The sequence below is a fragment of the Micrasema longulum genome, unplaced genomic scaffold (genome assembly GCF_059751315.1).
Source record: "Micrasema longulum isolate JH-2025_06_02 unplaced genomic scaffold, ASM5975131v1 h1tg001842l, whole genome shotgun sequence".
Lineage (NCBI taxonomy): Eukaryota > Metazoa > Arthropoda > Insecta > Trichoptera > Brachycentridae > Micrasema > Micrasema longulum.
Window position 1 is genome coordinate 702,466 of NW_028279016.1, and position 25,287 is coordinate 727,752.

Consider the following 25,287-nt stretch of genomic DNA (forward strand, 5'->3'; position numbering starts at 1 on the left):
GTACGTCCAGGGACTATGAAACAATATTTCATGTCAATCATGTCAGGAATCGAACCTGAGACCTCTTGCGCGGTAGGCAAACGCGCTGACCGCTACACCTTGAGGCGAACAATAACCAGTGACAATATAAAAAAAACAAATATTTTTTTCATTAAATTTACCAAGACCCGAGGAATAGCTCGATATTTTACGGATCTGGGCTTAGAGGGGGAGATTTAGCAAAATATAAAGTCTCGCTTTCCACACATTCACCAGGCTTTTTATAGACCTGGGCTTAGAGAGTGAGAACTATTCTCGGCGACCCGTCACAATAGATCTTCACAGGTCGCAGTGACCTCAGGAGCTTGCATAGCACTGACCCCCACCACTGAGAAAAAAAAGATCTGAGGAAAAGTGGGCCGTAAAGTCTAAAGCGTAAAGTGATCAGTAAAAATATAAATTATGCATAAAATCGTTATAAATACGTGGAAGCTAGATGTTCGTATTGCTGCTACAAAGTGCACGAACGAATGAAATTCTCAATCAATACAAACCTTTTAATTTGACTATTTCGTCAGTTTATTAAAATTATACAAAATGGTGCATTAATATCAATATAATTTAATCAAACTAGCCAATTAAAAAATACATAATATATATGTAAACTTTTTTAAAACTTATTTGTGCGTGTTGTGTTCACATATAATTGATGAATAATATATAAACATAACAAATTATACAATATTTTGAGTATGTCCAAATGCTTGCAGACTGTCTGGATTTTCTCCATGATTATTATACCAATGTATTGTTAATTGTTTGTGAACCCTAATAAATAAATAAAATAAATAAAATAAATAAAATAAATAAAATAAATAAAATAAATAAAATAAATAAAATAAATAAAATAAATAAAATAAATAAAATAAATAAAATAAATAAAATAAATAAAATAAATAAAATAAATAAAATAAATAAAATAAATAAAATAAATAAAATAAATAAAATAAATAAAATAAATAAAATAAATAAAATAAATAAAATAAATAAAATAAATAAAATAAATAAAATAAATAAAATAAATAAAATAAATAAAATAAATAAAATAAATAAAATAAATAAAATAAATAAAATAAATAAAATAAATAAAATAAATAAAATAAATAAAATAAATAAATAATAGCTATCGCTTTTCGACAATTTAATTCAATTTATATATTGTTGTTTTCTCGTTCGTAAATGAGTGGGAGACCATAAAATATTTAAATTAATTAGTTTTCAGCCGACTGATTTCGGCCTAACGCTGATTTGGATGAATAGATGAGGAAGTTTGCATGAATAGTTATTATGGACAAATAATACAACTGAGGAGTGTTTTCAAGTGAATAAATGCTGGCATAATTTCTTTTCATTTATAAAATTATTTATTAAGACAAGCAAAAGCAATTATTTTGCTGCCTCAAAGCATGATGGGATTATCATTTACACCAGGTTGTGGTCCCGAGGCTAGTGTCGGGGACTCACGGATCAGATCAGGTCACAACATGATTCCCATTTTATTTTTATAATGGCGAGTTATTTACAACTCTTTGAAAATGGCCGCCAAAATTAAAATACATGGGTAAATCATAAAAAATCCAATATTTATTTTACAAAAATATATTTTTAAAATCATGTTATCTATGGGCAAAAGACAATGATAACAATTTTAAGATAAAATACTGACACTACGCCAGTGACGTAATTCAGTGCTACTGAAAATTGAATATAAAAATGATTTTTTACACTCGATAAAAATTCATTCAATCAGTCATTCCCTTTCCGCACCTAATGGTGCATAGGGCACTGCATTGGTACACCAATCGCCGTGTATCTTGATCATTTTTGTTGCAAGAAAGAAAGATGATTAGTCTTATGCTTCAGGTGCCAGCCTAGGGACTAAGAAATATTGGAGTGTTAAAACACCGTTTCAAATCAATATTTCTCATCAACCATGTCGGGAATTGAACCCGAGACCTCTCGAATGGCAGGTAAATGCGCTGACCACTACACCATGAGGCCGACAAAATATGTTTACTATTTGTATTTGTTAATATTATTGCGAGACTGAAATATAAAAAAAAACACTATAAAAATTAGAGCATTTAATTGTACGATGAAGTTTTTCTAAAATATAATATTTGGAAAAAATAATAAAAATTAACTACTTTAAATGGCCCCACAAGTTCTTTTCAATCAACCAATGATGGAGTGTTGTGATAGATTTACGGTTCCGGGAAGTCAACCCACCAATTAGGACTACTAACAAAAATAACTAGTTACGTCACGCGCGGAGTAATGAAAAAAATACAAAATTGAAAAAAAAAGATAGTGATGATAATACGATACATAAAAATAAAAATATTTTTTTTGCTTAGTTTGATAGTCTACGAACAAATAAAAACAATTGAAAAACTACCGTACTTTCCCAATATATTTTTATATGTAACGTTTTTCGGTTCCAAAATAATAAAATGATATTCTTTAAATATGAATGAATTTTTTTTATTCTAATAAATGTGAACATGAATATCAAAAACAGAACAAAACAAGAAATAAACTCAGATTGCCATTTCGTAAAAAAATAAAATCACAGATTTTTTTAATGCACCGAGCTGTTGTACATTCTATATACATATGTATCTATAATATAAAAAAATACCGGTAGAAGTAAAATATGAAAAAACATAATTTTTTTAAAACTATTTTTTTTTAATTCCCAGACTTCCATATTTCCTTCTGTTGAGTATTTTCCATCTCTGTTGTAATTTGTTAGTTTAAAAAAAATAATATATTTTTAGAAACGTAGTGTATTACAATTTTAGCTTTTATTTTTTGTATGTAGCAATGCGCTAGGTTGTAGGTGTCGTACACAAAGAAAATGTAGATTGAAATGACGTTTGAGTTTTTTTTTGTTTTTTAGATCAATTTAAGAGGAAAAAACACACGAAAGCCGAAGCCTCTTGAAGACAAGTGTCCTTCCACAAATCGATGATCCCGCGGACAAAGGAGAAAAGGGACCCAACTTGAGAATGAATAGCGACACTTGTCCCCCGCCCCGCGAGTGACAGAACTCAAAGATCACGGGAAAAGAAAAATAGATAACAGCCGCTAATACAAAGACCCCACTCTCAAAGAAGGTTTCTCTTTAGCGCCTGTCACAAGAGCGACTCAGTCACCAAAAGGTGTTCAACCGAGCGGACACGGACCGCAAATCATTTTTTGTCATTTTGACGAGAACCACGATACAATTTGGCGGGAACTCCAAAAACCAAAATGTCGCCTGTAGGATTTGTGGTATGTTGTTTCCATATAGTGTGTAATAGTGCCATAATTTCATCCTGAATCGTGTCTCTACGGCGAAAGTGAATAATATTGTTACGTACTTTGTGATAATGCTTAATTCATTACGCAAAATAAATCACTCACAAATTTCATTTTAAAAAGTTAACTGAAATATGTTTGAATTATTATGTTTTGTTATGAGGTAAGGTAGTTAAATTATTTTGTACAATGAACATAAAACAAAGAAAGCCGCAGTTTCGCTTTCATATCGTTATTTGTATTGTTTTATGTTACTTTTTGTAACGACGCATTAAAATGGAAAGTGATAGCATAATTCTTCTTTAAAATATCTATAATCAATAAAATAATCGTCTTTACTTTAATCTGTAAAACATAACGCGCGATTTGTGAAAACGGTTGATGGTTGTTGTCTGTAGATAAATACAGTTTGAAATGAAATGGAAAGTAGATAGATCTGTCTCTTTAAAATCGAGTATCAGATAATGCAGGCAAGGTTTTAATCATAATTATTTACAACTAGTTGATAATAAGTTCCTACTTCCGAAACGGTACTGTGACCAATACGCTCTGTAAAACATATGTTATTTGTAAAACACTGCTAAACGATTACGTTCGTGTTATGATTTGAAACATTAAGCATTACTTACTATTTAAACATGTAATTAATAATTATAACCAAAATATGTAAATAATAATTTCATTATGTCGGTTTTAATAAATCGTAAAATAATGTGTCTCATTTTTCTAATTTATTCTGGCATATGAAATTTTTAAATATATATTATCTGTAGCTTTTTTCCAATCCGATAAAGCAATTAATAATTCAAATAACTTTTTTGTTTGGATTAATTTAATTTTCTTTTTCGTTAATAATTAATAATCAATCGTTACGTAGTTACTGATGTTTTATATATTGTTTTATTAAAATTAAAAATGTTTTACAACAAATATAAAATCGATTTAACGTCTTCATAGTCCGGGAGGCAGCGTTGCAAATGAAACAGTCATAGTAGGCCGGCTTATTTTGAAATCGATTGTTGATCTCGTACAACTTATCAGATAACCGACCGTCGTGTCGGCTGCTTGAGTAGCGGTGGGTCTGGGAGTGAGTAAAAGTGGCAAAAGTGGTAAAAAAAAGTGATAGTACGGCGGCTAAAACGTTTTTTAAAAGATATTGGGCATCATAGTGAGTTAAAAAAAAAAACGATTTTTTTTCAACTCATTATGATGTCAACTATCTTTTAAAAAACGTTTCAGCCTGCGTAATATGACTTCTTTTTTTACTACTTTTACCTCTTACTCCCGGACTCACCGCGGGTGCGTCAGTTGACGCTCGGTTCTATCATGAGTCATACTCGATCTATCGAAAAACACAACAATCGATCGGCGTAAAAACAATACCTAAAATTCAACGCTATTTCCCGGACTATCACGTTAGAATTGCATTTGCCGCGTTGCATGGAGAAAGATGCTCGGGGTATTTCTAAGCGAAGTTAAACACATGGTTGTTGAGGATATTAATTAAAAGGACGAAGATTGTGTTTATTGTTTAGCATGATAAATCCTATTGGACACTTAGCCCTGTTGGAAATACCGGATGTATTATTGATTAACAGAAATTTATCGACTAAAACTAATTTAATAACGTCATATGTTACTACTACCCCTTTATTTGCGTTTATTATTATAATCAGTTAGTTCAATGCCATATTTTTAAAAGGAAGTTATGTCAGACGATTAGCATACGCAGAAATGAGTTATTCCTCTTTTTAAAATGGCACTACAGCCCATATCGAGCCTTGGCCTCCATCAAATTTCACCTCTAACTCCTTCCTCAACCATCCAGTTCTGCCCTGCGTACGAAGAGTGCAGTATCTCAGTTGGACATGTTTCTGAGAAAAACGCGGTAAAAGAAAATAATGTTGTTTTTGTTGTGGTTTCAATACTATGCATGTCATGACTATATGCCTTATTTCAAAAGAATAGATAAAACTGAGAGATTATTTTAGTGTTCATATTAAGATTGATATTTTAATTAAAAAGATAAATTATACTTATATTTATTAGACTTCAACTGAAAATCTTGTTACAGTTTTGCTACCTGGGTCACATGGTTTCTGAAGAAATATTGATACGCTTGTAAGACTGAAATAAAAATCTTTTTTTCGTGATTTCCAATCTGTACTAAGCAAAATTTCGTCAAAAATGCCAAACATTGCACTCTTCGTAAGGACGGCAGAGTTAGAATCTGTAGTTGGGATGCATTTTTTTAATGTCATCTTCCCATCGCAGCCTCGGTCTACCGACATTTTTCCGCCTCCGCAGGCAACCAGCGTTGCCCATCTAAGACTCTTTTTGGTAGCCACGATAATGGCATTCTCCGCACATGTCCGGCCTATCTCAGCCTATTTAGTCTGATGTGTACAACGAGTTATTTAGAAAACAAAAATTTGGAGAATGTCTTCACTTGAAGACGGTCAAAAAATCTGAGTTCAATGTTTTATCCAATATTTCAAATGACTTTTTTAGTCCTAACTACGCTCAGCTGGTTTCATTAGTCAATTTTCTAAAAAGTATTATTTCTCGGGCTTGCTACCGAATAAATAAATAAAAAACATAAGTGTAGTGGAGGGTATTTTTCTTTATGTTCCTAATGACTACCTTAGACATAGGCAGCTTAGGCTGTTTGACCTTCCTGCTTGCAGAACCAACCTGCCGATGGTAATGCCAGTAGGAAGAGCAATGTTTTTACCCAACCGTATCTCTTCGGATATCGACATCTTTCATGTTAGTGAAAAAAAGTTCAGAGAGGATAGGATTCTTTTTCAACAATTGCTGGGTATTTTTATTTTACTATCTTTGTATATTTAAATTTTTGTATTAATTTTTTCGTGTTATGTACGCCTTGAAATATTCTTGTAATGGACATAAACGTACATAAAATAAATAAATTGAAATCATTATGTTTTAGAAGTAAAATACATACTTTCGAAATACGTTTAGGATTATTTAACGTGTAATTTCACGATTCATTGAATCGCAATTATTTCATATTTATACAATCATTAAAATAGATTGTGCGTATTGGTATATTTTGAAGAACCTGTAGATTCAATTTGAACATTACGTAATCCAAATTGAGTTTTCGTTACTTGCGCATTAATTAGCAGTACTCTGTAATGTTCAGTTGTTAATTCATTTAACATGCAGATGCAATTACTTATTTATGTATCTACGTGTTTATTTATTCACGAGTTTGATTCCCCACTGGGTCAACATAATAATGTGCCATGTTGCCCTGGAATGCCAATCTAAAGTACAAGACCGATCGCACTTTTGCAAGAAGGTTTATAAATAACTCGCGCACCACGAGGCAAATGGAAGGGCTATAAAAGGTTAATAGTTTATTTTTCTAAAAATTACATTTGTTAATGTGTTATGGCTACTATCGAAGGCACGTCTTAACATTCTAAATATAGATGATATATAATGTAAAATGATCCGATTCTGGAGATGGACAGAAATATTATTCGCAAATAGAGAAAATGCTGTCGAAAAGATGATAAAATACCTTGATGTTTTCGCTTTAGTGCTCGTGATAGGCGAATACTTACTTTTTTTTATGGAAACCTTTTTGGCAAAGTATTTTTTGGTGTTTTTACCGAGTGACTTCTAAAAAAATCCAAAAGTATTGCAGATAAAATTTAATGCAAGAATATATTTTTTATCTTGCTTAAAATATGTAAATGCATTAAAAAATTACAACGGAGATGGAGAACGTTTAAGAGAAGAGAATATGTAAGTCTGGGCATTAACAGGTTATGACCAGTCAATTTAATTATGCTTTAATTTAAGGTTTAAGGGGGGTAGTTTTTAAGTTTAAATGGCTGGTTTGTATCTAAATAAAGTTCATCATTTTGTAGACATAATATTTTTTTATAAACGCCTTCTTTCAAAAATAACAAATATTATCGGTATGTCCCATTAATATGTTTTCGATGTCTTGCATAGCTCATAAATCTACAGTCACTCAAATGAATTCATAATGGTATCTACATTGTAAAAATGTTATTTTAAAATATTGATTCTGTTGACAAAATAACAAAAAAATTGCCGATTTTAAGCACTTTTCTGTTGCCATTTTATTGAAAAGGGATATTTTATATTTTAGTGATCGTAATAATATTTATTCCAGCTTGATAGGGCGGGTTGTACAATATCCAACCAGCTACATAACCAGTGCAAAGTATAAAGCAATGAAGAAAAACTAAGGAATAAAATAATAATTATTAATATAATTATTAATTTATTTATTAAAACCGTTTATATACATATACAGTTTACATGCATATGCATAAGGGCGGGCATATTGCCTAAAGGCAAAATGAACTAAATAATAACTCCTTAATTTACCCAAATATTTCAATTTTGTTGGCCATTTTCAACGTGTTGTAAATAACTCACTATTACAATAAAATGGAAATCAAGATGTGGTAGAGTGGGGTTACCCCGCGCCTCTGATCCGTGATTCTGTAACTCTAGCCACGGGACCACAACCTGATTAAAAAACGGTTAGTTATTGATATATTAACAATGTAAACAAAAATAAACAAATAACAACAGGGATAGAGAATACCTTAGAAAAGGGAGTATGGAAGTCTGGGCATTTACAGGGCTAAAAATATTTACGATGTGAATATTGATTGATGCAGTAACAGAGGAAGACCGAGAAAGACATGGCATGGCCAATTACAACAAACATTTGAAGATGGAAATTTCAAAAGTCGGAATAATCGACGCGTGCATGAAAGGATGTTTGAATGTAGAGGAAGCGAGAGCTGTGTGAAAAGACAGAGTGATATGGCGTTCTACCCTCTCTGTCATTTACTTACGGGGAAACGGCGTGATGGTGTGTTTGTTTGTTTTATATTCATTAGGTTTTTAAAAATATTTATATTCCTACTTCCTAAATGTAGTACAGACGAAATACATTTTTTGAAATGCCAAATTTTTTAACATTGAACGTTACTTTAATATTTAAATTATGCAAGCATTATTAAACTTTAGAAAATCCAAAAGTATGAGGTACATTTTTTTGTATGCATAAATGTTTCGAGACAAATAAATTAAGGTGGGATGAGAAGTTCAAAGAAAATATGTTATCAAATAGGTACACACTTTTTTTTTAATCTATCGAGGTGAGATTATCAAAAATACTTTAAAAAAAAACAATATAATAATTTAATTTATTTGTCAGTTGTAGTAAGTTTCGATTGATAAGTTTATTCGTTTAAATTATTTTTTATTGTCTCGGTGATGAATAAAGGTAATAATTTTGTATTTTTTATGCTCAAAGTTTTTTTCTGTGTCAAGCGGATGAAAAAAACAGTTCTGTATGTGAAATAGAACTTGAACCCTGGTCGAGTGTTTTAAGCTCGATGGCTGCTTTTAGGAGAAATTCTGAATAAGAAAATCACTTGGAGAAAAGCCCGTCTCATTGTGTAGCGGTTGGCGCGTTGGCCAACCATCCTTGAATTCCTGGGTTCGATTTCTGGCAGGGTGAACGTAAAATACCGATTTTAAAAGTTGTTTTAATAGCAATATTTCATTGTTCCTAGATGTAGCGTGTAACGTAGCGTATAAAAATAAGCTGCATTTGGATTACAAATACGGTGATTTATGATCCACTGGGCGTGGAAAGGGAAAAGGCAATGATGAGAAATATTCGAAGGCTTAATTTTGTGGTCAAATATTAAAAAAAAAAGTTATTTATTTTATTTATTTACTATACGGCACAAGTGTCTTTTACAATATAACAATATAATGAGTTAGTTAGATGACAAAAATTGAAAAACTAAAAAACAAAATGAAAACATGGAATTAAAAGAAAAAGAAAAATAACAAGAATAAATATATATATATACAGGAATGAATGTCAACATACAAAAAATGTATAATGAATTACACCAGATCATTAGCATAAGTAGCTTTTGCAAATAATTCGTTAATCGTTACCATACGAATGGCAAAGATAGTTGGTTTGAGAAGGGTGACAATAATAAGTTCTGCGTGTTGGTATATTAATATTGATTAAATCCAGGAGTTCGAAAAATCGATTTTAGAATGAATTTTTTTGTATAAAAAGATTAGGTCAGTTATTGTCCTGCGATCCCCTAGAGTAGGTAAATTCAAAAAATTAACAAAAAGTAGTTAATTTGTTCTATAGGAATATGCAGTTTAAATTAAATGAACCATAAAAATGTTCATTGGACTCATTCAGCATTATTTACGTGAATTTTGTAAAAAGGGGACCAAATAGTAGAGTTCGTCTCTAATTGGCTTCTAACCAAGGATATATATATGCAAGAGTTTCATTATTTTAACTAATTCAAAATATTTTATGGTTCTAAGAATAAAAACCCAAATGTTTCATACTTTTAGAAGTAATGGGGTCGATATGGTTTTTGAATTCTACTAGTAATAACCACTTACCGATTTTTCTATGTCTACCGGTTTCGAGACAAAGAGTTCTGGCAATGAGACTAATTGCACTGACATGCAAATCGAAACGAAAAATCGGTAAGTGGTTAATTTATAAATATTTACCGACATTTATTGAAATAGTTTGGAAAACAGTTCACGCTTACCCCTTTTTCGTTCATAAGAACTTTTGTGGAGTAGATTTTCCTGTCAGATACAAATCGACAAGTGAAGAAATGTATAAAATATGAACAGCAGAATGAAGACAATTTCCATTAATGAATACACAATTTATTCGTGAATCACGGTAGCAAAATGAATAAATGTATGACTTTGTACCGGAAAATGCACATTCATCTTATGAATCGATGTACATTATGCCCTTCTTCAGGACAGCGAGTGATGAATGCATGAAGTTCATAAACTCATTTCTGAATTTGATTGTTTTTCGTAAAGACGCCTTATAAAACCTTAAATAGGTGCGAAGGTTTTCACGGTCACTGTTATCAATATGTTTCTTTTTTGGGTGATTCCGTGTGTGTTGGATTTGTTCCGACGTTTCGGCTACCATTGCATTGCTACTGCACACAATATCACCCAAAAAATAAACATATTAATAAAACCTTGTTCTCGAATGCCATCAGTGGGGGAATTTATAAGTCTGTATTTAATTTGTTTTGTAATAACAGTTTTAATAGTAAAATGTTATTTATATATTTATTTAGTTGACGGACTTATGCAGTCCATTCTAACGATAGTAAATATAATTTCTTATAATAAATACAGGTACTAATAAAATAAGATACAACTAAATAAAATTAAAGCTAGGACAAAAAAAAAATTACTACCTCAAGACAAGATCCGGTCTATCTTAATGATTTTTTTAAATCTATAAAGACTTACACCAAAAAAGTTCAGATATTGTCTCGAGTTTACAATACGACACAATCGGGACATAGGTGCATGCAAGCCATAGTTTGTGCTGTGTTGATCAAGGAACAGCACATTATTATTTCGCAACCGGCGGATCGGAACATTGAAAACCACCTGTTCCAGTAACGATGGTACATCAATTAAGCCATTCAGTAAATTAAACATAAATATGGAGTCAATGTTATTTCTACGTTTTTGTAGACTTGAGATTTTTAACATCGACTCCATTTCTTCGTAAGTGTAGTCTCCCCTCTCGAGGCCAATCATCCATGATACTTTTCTTAGCAAACGATGTTGCACCGATTCGATATGATTTATCCGGCCTACATAGAAGGGAGACCAGATCACGGATGCATATTCTAAAAGAGAACGAACAAGTGAGTAATATAGTGTTTTAACCGTGAACATATTAGTAAAGTCACTTGATGTCCTGCTAACAAAACCCAAGAGTTTTAGTGACTTGTTAATCATAGTTTCAATATTTTATTCCCACCTATTGCTTTTTTTGTGCAGAGTGACCGGTTAGCTAGGCTTAATTACCATTTCAGCCTTAAGGTGATTCTAAACGAAAATAAGAGACTAATTATTCATAGATGGTGCTTTTATAATTTTTTATTGAAAAATGCAATTTTTACGTTTATTTTCAATAGAAATGTTACAAAACTTGGTTTGCGAAAACTTTACACTATATTAATTGTAACAAATACCATAACAATTTAATTTAGGTTCTTTTCACAAAATGGCGTACAAAACAAAAAATAACTTATCTTATAATTAGTTTCATATTTCAGTTTAGAATCACCTTAATCTTGCCAAACATTTGACAGTTGAACCATCTAACATAGCGTCGTCAATAATTTTTTGACGTATTTTTAAAAAAGTTATAATTATTCGAAATTTAGGAAAATTGGGCCATGAAACTTATTTTATTTTAAGGTATTTTTATTTGGCTGTCATTTCTGCTCGATTGATAAACGCATATAATTAACATTTTTTTTTTTACGTATTATTCAATCAATTTGCTAAATATTTATACTGATATCTTATAATAGCGTAATGATAAGATAGGAAGGCATTTTGGAAGTCAAAAATATACAATATTTTGTGAACAAATGTGTTTTAAATAGTGTATAATTTCGAATTTTATTAAAAAAACTGCAGTTGTATCATTTTTTAAAATTTCTTAATATATTTTATAAAATACCTTATTTATCGTGGGTTAAAAAAAAATGTTTGGCTCGTTTTCGCTGTTAATAGAAGTAAGGATTATGACTGTCGGTCGTACAATTTGCGTTTGTGGCGACTTTGGAAAAACATATCACGTTTTAGATATGAAAAAGACGAATACATTTATCATTTATAGTATTTAATTCGATCGACATCAAGATGGATTACGAAAGACTTAGCGGGTTATTACAATCACTATTTATAATAATATTATTAAGGCATTATTAATCTTTAACTTTACATCTTAATCCGTAATCTAACAGAATCTTTTTGACTCTGCGATACGAACATTTTTTTAATCCAGTATCCGTCGTCTTAAGTTCGACGCATAATATCTTGTGTTAATAGATTAAAAATGATGAAATGAGGTGGATTAGGCCTGGTTGTAAACCACAATATAACATTGAGTCTAGATTACAACAGATATTTAAACGAAACTGGAATTATAATTACATATTAAGTTATCTAACGTCCTAAATTTATGATCATTTGACTTTTAAAATTAATTTTAGGAATATTATGCATACAATTATTCCTATTTTGAAAAAGAGCATCTGTCTTCATTGGAGAAACGTAGATTGGAGATGGACCTGACATGCATTTTCAAAATACTTAATGCTATAAGTGATGTCCCATCTCTGTTTCAATCAATTTATTTTCAAGGTCCCAATCGTGTCATCAGAATCAAGTCCATCAAATCTTCCAAGAGCAACTTTTGTTTTTATGCCCCAATGTCCAGAATTTATTTATTTATTCATATTTTTTGCTCACAAACTATAACTAATAATAAAAATAATGTGACCTCACTGGGGTTTCCCGTGCTGAGGACACTTAACAATATACTTTTTAAAAATTACATTTGAGAATAAACAAAGAAGACAATTTTTTTCATTTAAATTATTTATTGACATTTCTTGATGGAATTCCATTGTAATGATGTAATTACTTATATTTTCATATAAGTTATTAATTTTAAAAATACTTGGTACACTTCCACTTATTTATTTTGACCAATAAGCGCTTTCACATATTAAGACAGTTTTAAAAACAAGATATTTATGTACATCTATATTATTTATATTACAAAACACACAATGAACATAGCAAAAACCTAACATAAGCTATACATTTGTGGAGCAGTTGATTCAATATTGGTATGGGCGAATGAGACGTTCCATTTTACTTCTACCTAGTTCCACTATCCATTTTTTGATAGCCTTTTTGAACATTTTCTCGTTTCTAATTGTTTTCATAGATAGTGGAAGTAGGTTGTAGATTTTAATTGAATAATACTTAAAATCTCTTTGTCCGAAAGTGGTTTTAGTTTGTATTTGTTTAAGTTATCTATGTGCTGAGGATCTAGTGATTATATTATTTGAATGTGCAGATTAGTCAATTCGTCTCACAACTTGGAATTCTTTGTGATAGATCTTCTGGCTTTTGATAAAGATGAATTGGTATGAGTTAGCTCGAAGCCTAATATGTTGATCTTGTTTATGAATATATTGCATATCATTATTTTATTGCCCTTGTTTGACTTTGCTACATAGTTTAATGTTATTTTCGTTCAGTTTCTTATACATATGTTTCTTCATATAACTGTTGCAATTAGCTTATGTCGTATTTTTAATAAAACAAATAAATATAACGCAGTACAGGTGATTCACAATATTTTGTTTTCGATGCATTTCACTATACGATAAATTATATTGACCGTTTGAAAATGCCCTAACAAGGCGAAACAATTGTCACGATATTTTGGTTTTAGTGAGTGTTTTCGACTCGATAGCTATTCTCAGGTGAAAATTCTAAAAACGGAAATCGCGGAATGCCGTGTCAAAAGTTTGATAAGTTGACATGACTACGTTGCGAATAGTATAATTTTTTTATATTATTATTATTTTTTTTTTTTTTTTATACGCCTCCACTCGTTAATAGTATAATTTGTAATGTTGTATTTAATATATTTTCATCTAATCGTTTCCCTTACCACACCCAGCGTGTATAGGGGATCGGAACATTAAATTTAGCACATCTCGATAATCTGTAATATGTAATCTGTGTTTAATAATATAAGTGAGTAGCAATGTCGTTTTGAAGGCAACCGGAAGCTGTGTCTGTCTGAGGTTTCCAGTCGTTAGCGCCGTGTTGCGTCTCTGTGTTGGCAGGCCTGGCACCTGGAGTTTGAGGTGTCCAGTGTTGCAAGTGCCCATACGAGAAGTCTTACGCTTTTGGTATCAGTCCAGAAACAATGAAATATTGCAGTGCGGCACCACCATTAAAATTAATATTTCATGTCCACCCTACCAGGAATTGAAAACAGGACCTCAAGCATGGTAGGAGAACGCGCTAATCTTTACACTACGAGGCGGAATTATTCCCACTAGATTCCTCTTTTCAGCATTTTTACTTTAGAATAGCAGTCACACAGGGTTCTGGTTATATTTCACACTCATAACTGTAGTATAAGTTATCCGCCCGCACACAATACACATTAATATCGACCAAGGTTGAATTATAACGATAGTTCTACATATTTTTAATAAAATAACGGGATTCTTGTTGATAATAATTTGTGTCTATGGTGGATTATGAGTGAATATTTTCACCCACAGTTTTCATAACACTAACCCGCATCATAAAATCGCGATCAATAAATATTTTATAAATAGTTACTTTTTATTTACCTATGTGCATCCCCTTGAGGCGCCCTAAGTCGGTTTTAATTTATTTATAAAACATATAAAGATAACAAGTTTTTTTTTTCAATCAACGTTTAAAGGTTTTAAAGAAATAAATTAAAAGTCAATCATAAAACATGATATGAAAACGAAAAGTTCATCATAGACTTACATGCTAATATACGAATTCTAATATTTTCAGAGCATTACACTTTTCTTCGAATACAGAGGTGGTATTCTGAATCTTCTCTACCCCCTTACATAGTGATTTGTTTGGGGATTTTTATTTTTTGCATGCGACTACACTTTGCTTCATATATGGCAACACTGATGATTAAACTTCAGAAAAATACAAATACGTGAAATCAATATGATTTTCAGTAACATGTTAGTGGAGTTAGAAGCAAATAATCTTACCTTATGCACTGTTTTATAATTGAATATCTTTGTTGCATTAACCAAAACCCATTAAAATATGAGTTCTTTACATCGCCATAGAAACAAATAACTTAAATTTGTCATGCTTAAACAGGTGTTATTAATACTAAGAAAAGGGTATTATTGTAATTCGTGCATATTTTAAATTGCCTTTCGTATAATTAAAAAAACCTACATTATGTTAAACTTATCATGTTTATGTAATAATGGCGGCTGTGCCAGCTTAAATGGCAAATAATGACCTTAAATACAAAAATACAACATAATCCCAGAAATTAAGTAACAATGATATCTTGATTTGAAAAGTTTATTTAATTTATCCATTAATGTTACCTACCTAATTAAATGCATTTAATGATATCATTTTCAGAATGATCGGCATGGTACAAATATATGGTTTTATCTATAATCCTTGAGCATAATATAAAATTATTTTTGGGATTTATGTTTCTAGCTCAACATTTTTATCAATTTCATTATTTTACGTGATTTACGTTGTGTCACATTCGAGAAAGTTGCTCAAAGGTCAAATAAAGTATCTTTTTTTATATGCCAGAAAACCTCATCGATTTTCATATAATTTTTTCTAAATATTTTTCTTAATAAAAATAATTTTTCGCTTGCAGTTAAGTTAGTAGAAATAATTATTATGCAAATAGTGTAATCATATGTTTTCATGTAAAGGGTATTCACGAGCGATATATATTGACTTGTTGATTTCACACATAATAATATATGTAAATGTATATATATAAATGTTAATAAATAAAATAAAATAAAAATAAATAAATATATTTTTAGTCAATTTTTGTTTCCAAGAAAAAAGTGTTAATACGGGTATATTAATGCCTAGAATATGGCCATATACCTACTATTTTTTTTCTCAATCTAAACAGTTTAGGGTAGGTAATACAAAATCACCTTAAAGCAATATGCCCGCCCTTATACCACGTATATAAATAATAATAACGTAACCACCTTTTCTAAAAATATTGCTCTAACAATGTTTGTTTTTGATAATTCTTTTTATAACCAATAATGTTTTGAGTAAGTCCAAATGTTTGCAGACAGGCTGGATTGCCTCCCTAGAGATTTATTTATATCTAAATTTGTTGCAACTGAGAGAGAAAACATTTTGAGAAGGGATTATGAAAGTCTAGGCATTTACAGGACTTATGACCTTTCATTGGCTAGTTTTAGTGGCCACTTTACACCCTGTGTAACATTAACTATTCTGCCTAGATTTAAACATTCACATTTCCTGAACTCTTCCATATGTTGACTTTTGTGAAGTAGAAGAGCTGAAACCTTTATCATGTGGGTGAGATTCACCCGGCTGAGCCATAGGCAGAATGGTGAATGTTACACAGTGGGTAAAGTGGCCACTTAAACCAGTCAATGACAGGTCATAAGCCCTGTAAATGTCTAGACTTCCATATTCCCATCTCAAATTGTTTTCTCTTTCGGTTGCCATATATTGTTTTTATATTTTTTACCCGAGTCAGACGGTTAAGGCAACTTTACATTATTGTATAATTTTATAAGTATGATATTTAAATAACTTACATTATTTGAAAGTTGTAAACAATTCAAATTCTTCGAACACATTTAATTTCGTACCTACCGACTTTTAAGTAGTATTTTATCATTATTCACGTTTATCTACAATGCGTAATGTAATTTGATAATAAAAAAATATAGCTATTTATTAAATAACTACCTACATATTGGCTTGTGATAATATGAAACGCATGAATTTTAACTTTGCACCTGTCGTGTAAAAGCCCTCTGGACGTATATAATAAACAATAATAATAAATAAAAATAAAATGATAAAAAAGGTGGGTGTACACAGCAATATTTCATTGTCCCTGGACTGGTACCCGAAGCAAAAAACTGATTAGGTATCTTGCCTTTATGTAACATGTGATCAATATACACTTCATTTGATGTACCATTGCAGTGCCCTATGTATCACAAGGTTCGAATACATGATGATCACATTTTCACTTATAAACCCTTTAACATAATTTTGACGGTTTTTTCCATGGTAATTAAAGTTCATTTGTATTGGATTGTTTTGATACGGCAGTAATTTATTGTATGAATATTCTTGCAATTTTCATTACTTTTGAAGGCCAATCAATGATGCATAAAAGGCGATTAGTAAATATGGTTATATAGTTCTTTGCTGACCCATAAATGCAGGCCATGTAACACAATTGGAATAGCACATTGTTTATGAGATAAAATTATATGACGTTTGTTACAATACAGTCATTTGATAATGAAAATAATTAAAAATTGTAATGGGAAGTTATCTTCAATTGTCTATAAAAATATTCTTCTGTGTAAAAATGTGTATATTTCTATAAAAATTTGAAGTGTTTTTATCAGTATCCTGTAAATTAAGATGTTTAAAATAAAAAAAAAACGGTACAGAAAATCCGATTATGCATTAAAGATAATTGAAAATAACTCTGTTAATTTCCAATTATAATCGGGGCTTAGGGTTCATTAATTTATTGTATGACATAAACGATAAGAAACATGTAATTTAAGGCGCTTTTTAGTAAATTTGAGGCTTTTTACTTGCCGTTTTTCGCTACATACTCGTAGGTATATTATGTCAGACTATGAAAGATGAAATTACTTATCGTAACTCTTTTTTAAAGATCTTTTTAGGTCCTTTCAAATCAGAAACCTCAATCAAGAATGGCTTTCAGTTTTTTGAAAATTAAAAATTTTAAAGGGTATATCGATAGTGACGTGAAGTTTAGAAAACAACATTTATGCCATTTCTAGATGAACTGTGCTATTCTCAAGAAAAAATATTCTCGGATTACTTCATTATTATTTATTTATTTTATTTTCAAATCGTTCTTTTGACCGTAAGTCGTAGCGATGAAGTTTTTAGATTCAACACGTAAAGTGCCATTTCTAAATCAACCGAGCCGTTTTCAAGCCAGTTTTTTGGGTTTCTTCTGCATGACGCGACGCGACGTGACATTTGGACACAACATTTAACACGCAATTTAAAGATCAATCATGCTGATTTCCAAACCAAACTTATCTAGTGTTCTTCGGTATAAAAGCAAGCTCATTAATGGTAAGTAGTAGCAGAATGAAATTTAGACAACATTTTAAATGCCATTTAGATCAGCCCTGCTGTTTTCAAATATTTTTTTCTTGGTCTTATCTTTATTTATATAATTCTTCTGTACGTGTGATGTCACTGAACTCCTTCTAAATGGCTTAACCGATTTACGTGCGGTTTTCAGAGAAATGTAAATCTTTGCGCTGCGCGTGTTCGTAGATATTAAAATCTTCAATCTAATATATAAAAAAGAATTAAGGAGCATAAATGTTTTTTTCATCGATCTACCAGGGTTGCATTCGAGTAGAATGCGAATACAAAAAATGTAATGTTGTTTTTTTGAGCATTAAAAAGTTTATGTTTGAATGTTTGCAAACAACATTCGTTTTTTGTGGATCTCAATCAGATTATTTTCTTAAATTCTTTATAATTTCTACTCATTTGATTCTTTTTACTGGATTTTTAGTAAAACTAAAACAATATTGTTTTAGTAATACTATAACAATACTCAAGACAAGATCTGGACTTTTTTGGTTTAAGTTTACAACGATTTAAACGAGCACTAAATAAATAGTCCAGATCTTGTCTCGATGTCGCTTATATTTGTCAATGCTTCTTTTTTTTTTTTTTATGTTTTAAACTATTCTTTTATTGTAATATTTAAACCTTATAAATTGTATACATAGACAATGTCCGTTAATAAATAAATAAATAAATATTATCTGACAATCACTATTAAAAAAAAAAGTATTCTTACATAAGTGCACCCATGTTGGTGAGAAGAGCGGAGTTTGACATTTGCAAAAGAATTCCATATTTGAAAAAAATTATTTGTTGTTTTAGAATTCAACCATTAACAAGTACCTAGGTACCTACTTATCAATGAAAAGTCTTTCTCCTTTAATCCGGACAGTCTTTGCACGCTTTCGCGACACAATCGGACCCGGTAGGTGGCGCTGCGATCTCAATGTCAAATGTCACTTAGTATATGGTTTATTGAAAATTCGAATTTTTCGAGATTATGCGTTTGATGAACCAGCTAATAGCAGGCAAGCTAATGTAATGGCAGGACAACGTCTGTCGAGTCCGCTAGTTAAATATAAAATCAAACACACTTGCGTTAATTTTATAGATCTATCGCACTTTCCAAAATCCATTTTCAAACAAATAAACTTAAACTTCCTAAAGGTATGTTGTTGAGACGTAAAATTTTAAAATTGACTGCTATTCTAAAATGAAGTTACAAAGCATGTATGCGAAATAATATTAACAGGACATTTTTTTTAATAAACGATGAATTTTTATTTTAACTCGATTACGGGCTAGGCCGGGTAAAAACTCTAGTAAAATATAATAATAAGATTTTGTGTTAGGTCAAGTGAATGCCTACTTTCTCTATTGCAGTATAATTTTAAGTATGTATTCAGATAAAAGTGTTATTAATAATAATTAACCTTTACATAATCGCTTATGTAATACGGTATGAATCAAGAATTATGTCCAAAAGACATAGATCAATATTGAACATTATTTTTAGTAATTTTTGGTCGGTGTCCGGGTAGATAAAAAATACAGTTTTGTGCCTAAATTATAGAACCAGCATTCTGGACAAGTGTTTTTGTCTCTATGGCTATTTACTGATAAAAATCCTGAAAAAGGAAATCAAAGGAGAAATGTCTGCCTTGTACTGTACATAAAGCATGCGACTGGTCACTGATCACGTTACCTTCCTGTTACGATGCATTTTACCAATGCATTGCCTTTGGGGTGCCACCGGGCGCAAATAAGGGTTTGATGATGATATTGATCAATAATTTAGATTATTAAAAATATGCTGCAATTTAATTATACATTTTTATATGATATCTCTTAGCAAACAATTACGTAATCAGCTTATTAAAGAACCCAGTTCTTTCAGATCTTATCATTTAACAGGAAGGTTTATTTACTTCCAGAGTTTTTGCATGTAATTTTATTAAATTCATTACACGATTTATTCCACACGTTTACCCTCTAAAACTTGGGTAACAGCTTAATGTTTATTTTTTAATTGAGGTAAAACCGCCTAGTCAGGACCTAACCAGCTGACCGCTTACTCGTTTTATTTAAATCTCCATCACGGTGAAACGATTTCACTAGTTTAAGGAGCTAAATCAAAATCTGTTTTCAGCATCCCTTTAAAGTTTAGGTTTAATACAAGGGATGCGTCACTTTTTACACGTGGCACGTCACATTCTCATATGTTTTTACTATCTGCAACCCTTAATGCATAGCTTCGGTGGTTATGTTACGCGGTACTTTGTCATGCTCTGTGGCTGTGTTCGGATTCAAGGTGTTTTAATCCAATGAACAAAAACATATGTATAATATATATACCCAAGGAACTGGCCTTACAAAACTATGTATAACATTTTCGCTTACAGTAGTTAATTAGTCTACACACTGTTACAATGTCGCACGTGTAAAAAGATAGACGAGTAATTTGCATGATCATAGGAATGTACATTCGTTCTGAAAGTTCTACAAATTTGTTAGTATAGATGTTAATTACCATATTTTTATTTATTCCTTAAATTATTATATTTACATGCGCCTTTTATTGGTTTTATTTATAAATAAAGCTGATATATAAGTAATAAGGTGACATTTCAAACAAATGTTTTATTTGGTTTGTTGGAAAACTACATCTGAAGTGGTACCCAAAAGAAACCGAACTAACACTATGATTTGCTGAGTTCGTGTAGTAAGGGGTTCTGCTGATAGGATCATGTAGAGCTACCTTTTATCAGTCTGGATTCCAAGTATCCTCGCTGGAGATGGTTCCAATTGGCAGGTGTGATTTTTTTGTGACAGTTTTGCATGATCGTTTTTGCCACGGATGATCCGAGCCGAGTGCGCGGCCGAAAAGTTTTGGTTCCTGCTCGGAAAAACTACCACAAAAACTCTTGACATGTTAACAAACCTGTTAAGGTTTTCCCGTTTTAAAAGAGGTAAATTTTAATTGTTGACTAACTCGGCTCTGGACGTCCTTCGACGTCCCGAACTGAGGAAAATGTCGTTAAAATTTGTCGAATCTGATCTGGTTTTTTTGTATAAAGTTGTAAATAATCTTTTTGATGTACTTGATTTGGTAAAATGTATATATTTCAACGTGCCCATAGGCCAATGAGTGGTGATGAGGCATTATATTTATTTTAGATTTGTTACTAATCTAAGTCAAATTCCCACATCAATTCTCTGTTCCCAAAAATTCTCTCTCTCGGGAACAAACACACAGATGACCAAAAATTAAATGTACTTGCCATAGCATTATCAAACTTCAAGAACCAATTATTAAAATTAAAAAAAATATATAATTAAATTTCTAGTATTTTTATTTGTTTTTGACTTAATAAATTGTATTTTTACATTTGCAAATTGTTAACAACTTCTGTATATGTAAAAACCCTTTAGGCGTAAATAAATAAATCCCTTATTATGAGCCAATTTTTCTCCAAAAGATGTATGACCGCAGAACCCCACCTCCCCTATTTACCCAATCTAACTCCCCGTGACTTTTTAAAAATTATTTGAATGAAAGGATAGCGTTGTATCGACGTTTATGAGGTTAAGAAAAAAAATACGCAGCGCTGTAAAGTATCACGGAAAACGAATTTTATGAACGTTTCCAAAAATGGTATTAAATATTGAACAAGAACATTAGCTCCAATAGACAGTACTTTAAAGCCGATTAAACGTTTTAAAAATAATAATTGAGGGTATTAGAAGCAAATTTAGAAATCTCTATTGAAAGAGTTACTGAGATATTTGAGGAAAACTTCGAAAAAAGACTTGTGAGATTTCTAATTATGCTTCACTAACTCAATGGAGAATGCTAAGTTTGCGGTGTCAAGTAGTATAATTGAAATTTGTTTTTGCAAGATGTAGATACGGTTTTGAATAACGCTATTGTTTAGGTAGGCAGGTTTTTATGTATAATTTATTTTGGCATTAATAACTAATTTTCTGTTTTTGGCGGAGATATCTAAGTTTGCTTCTAATACTCCTAATACGAGTAGATGAAGGCATTATGTCGCGAATTTTCAAAAATGTATTTTTTTACATATATAAAGACTATACAGACCTTCATGTAAACCAACAACACCACCTAAAAGTAGCAAAAAACAAATTTTGAGAGCGAAAAGTGCCATACTATCAATAATTGTACTGGTGTTCAAAACTTTAACATTCCAATATACAGGACCAACCTGCCGATGGTTATGCCTATTGGAAGGGCTATCTCTATGTTTAACAATATTACTTTGGACATTGTCATTTTTCACGTCTCTGAGGGAGTTTTTCGTTACAAAATTCTCTTACTTTTTTAACATATTATTCACTGGATATTATGTATACTTTTGTGTTATTTTTATAGATACCTAATTTTACCTTATTGTTTTAAATATTTCCATATATATGAATTAAGATATTCCATTGTGTAATGTCCATATATACGAACCATTAAATTGAATAACACATTTACCCACTCATGTCTTAATTTTTTTTAAACACAAGTTTGGTTTCTTTTGGGTACTCCCTCGTAGATGTTCAACGTAAATCCTCTGACGTATCAGTGGCGTACCACTGAAAAAAAAGGTTATTAAAATAACAAGCAGGTCTTAAGTTGTGACAACAGTGAGAAAAAACATTTTTAAGAAGGGAATATGGAATTCTAGGAATTTACAGGGCTTATGACCTGTCATTGGCTGGTTTTACTGGCAGGTGTTCTTATCTAAGTTCTTTTGATAAATAGTTATTCAAATAACTAGCATTTTTTTTTTAATTCGGCCTTTCGGGCCTAGGTTAATTTGAATCTCAGACTCCTAGTTATATCGGTCCTTTGAGCCTCATAATGTATTTTTTGTTATTTGAAACGATCAAAATATAGGAAAAAAGTCGTGTTACTCAAAATAATGCTACCACACAAAATTCTCAGATAAGTTTATTCAATATCCACCCAAAAAGTAAGGTTAGTGGGCGATCAAAATGTAATAGTGATGAATCAGTCAATCATACTATAAAAAAATATTGTGTTAAAACATATTTACGTGACATGAACACCTCTCTTATACTCGTATCAACTAAAAAAAATAAATAAAAATACTTGCTGTCGAAATTCCTACTAATAGTTTTAGACTTATTTAAGTCACCGCACGCGCTTGGTAGGTACATAAAATAATAAAATGACTTATCGGTAAAAAAGGCAAAAAATATTCTAATCGAACCCTTACCAACATTTGAACTTTCGACTGTAGTTTTATAATATTACTAATTAGAATCGAATTCTGGAGTAGTAAGATAGCTGAGGTATAAATGCAGCTGAGATAGATTAAATGCATCCGCAAAAATTTGCCAGTTGATGCCGCCGTCAATTAATAAATGCGTTTGTAGTGTCTAGAGTCGAGTATTGTAATGGTATCTACGCAGGTCTACCAATGAATAAAATGACTCGCCTACAGTCTGTATTGAATGCAGCAGCAATACTCATTTTTGGAATCTCTAAGTTCAGTCATATGACTCCACTACTTCGAGAATTACACTGGCTACGTTTTCTACAGAGGGTGGAATACAAACTCAGTTGGCTTATGTATAAGTCACTGCACAACTCTGCTCCAGAATATCTAAGGGAACACTGCATTCCAGATAAACTAGCGGACAGACGTCTTACGCTTAGATTAGCTACATTTACGTCGAAAAGAAAAGTTATTGTACCTCTACGCAAACAGTGCACTAACGCAAACAGTGCGAACGCCCGTTTGCGGTCGCAGGCCCTACGGCATGGAATGCTCTCCCATCAGAGGTCCAAAACTGTGAGAGTGAAGTGAAGTTTCGAAAGAAACTGAAAACCCACTTGTTCTCTAAATCATTTAAATAAATCCTTAGCATGTGGTGTCAAAGTACATTAATTTTCTTAAATTAAAAAGTTAAAATTATATTTATATCTTTATATAATCACTTCGTAAAGCGCCCTTGATGTGTTATATTACAAAAATGGCGCTGTATAAGTTATCCACAATAATAATAAGTAAATGAGAGCAAACACAAAAAAAACAAACAAAATAATATGGACCTTTTGAATACGGGTCAGCATTGTATTTGTATTTTCTACTGACAAACAGTTTTTTTTAACGTTTTTTAAAATTAAAACTAATTTTAGTTTTTTTTTTTATGTTAATTTATCAGTGGCTAAAGCGGATTGATCTTAGAGTATGTACCCAAAATTGTTAACTTATTCACTCAATCAAACGATCTTTTTATCTATGTCCCATATAAAAGCGTACAATAATTGATCATCTGACCTTTGGGTAGTTAATTGCAGTTATCTATGCATCATTAGCTGTGAATTAAAGATTGAAGCGGGTTGAACTAATCAAGTTGAAGTATTGACTTATTTTCCATGTTTTTACATATGTTATTCTTGGGTGTTTTTCAGAGATGTTTCTCTATATTACTGGTTCTGGGACTATCTCATGCGGCAATTCTTCGGGGAAGAGCGGATAAGAAGTACTTTAGCCTCGAAGACCTGATGCCGGCTAATTCCAAAATTTCGCAGAAGTCATTTAATGGAACATGGATTTCTGGTAAGCCATAAAAATATGTTTTTAATACGTTTCCCATTTTTCAAATACAACGTATTTAAGAAAGAAGTCAAAGATTATATTCACAATTATTTTTTATGTAACACTCATTGAATTTTTTGTACATAATTCACATTTTAGATTGAATATAATTACCAATCAAATAAAATTAAAAAAAAACACTTTATTGTAAGACGTAACACCAAAATAAACTTAAAAAAATAAACTCAACTAAAAATATAAAATAAAATAGTAAAAATTATCATAAACTATTATATTATATTTTTTCTAATAAAAATAATGCGAAACACAATAAAACCGTATGTATGGATTACACTTGCTTGTATGTAATCTATTTATAAGATTTATGTTGTATAAACAAATGTAAAACTTTTCACGCAGTTTTCAGTTTATTGTGTGAAAAAAGCGAAATAGAAGGAAATCTTTGAAACCTAGTCGAACAACAATTATTTATTTTAATGGTGCGCTT

At 31.0% G+C, this 25,287-nt stretch overlaps 1 protein-coding gene across 1 annotated transcript in view; it reads left to right on the forward strand.

The window, feature by feature from the left end:
• Positions 1 to 3,191: 3,191 nt before the first annotated feature.
• The window catches only part of LOC148273767 (venom dipeptidyl peptidase 4), an 84,331-nt gene continuing 62,235 nt past the window's right edge, over positions 3,192 to 25,287 (forward strand). The window contains exons 1-2 of the mRNA XM_088238223.1: positions 3,192 to 3,315; positions 24,653 to 24,800. Of these exons, the coding sequence (XP_088094349.1) occupies positions 3,295 to 3,315; positions 24,653 to 24,800 (169 nt within the window). The 5' untranslated portion in view covers positions 3,192 to 3,294. The remainder of the gene's footprint in view (positions 3,316 to 24,652; positions 24,801 to 25,287) is intronic.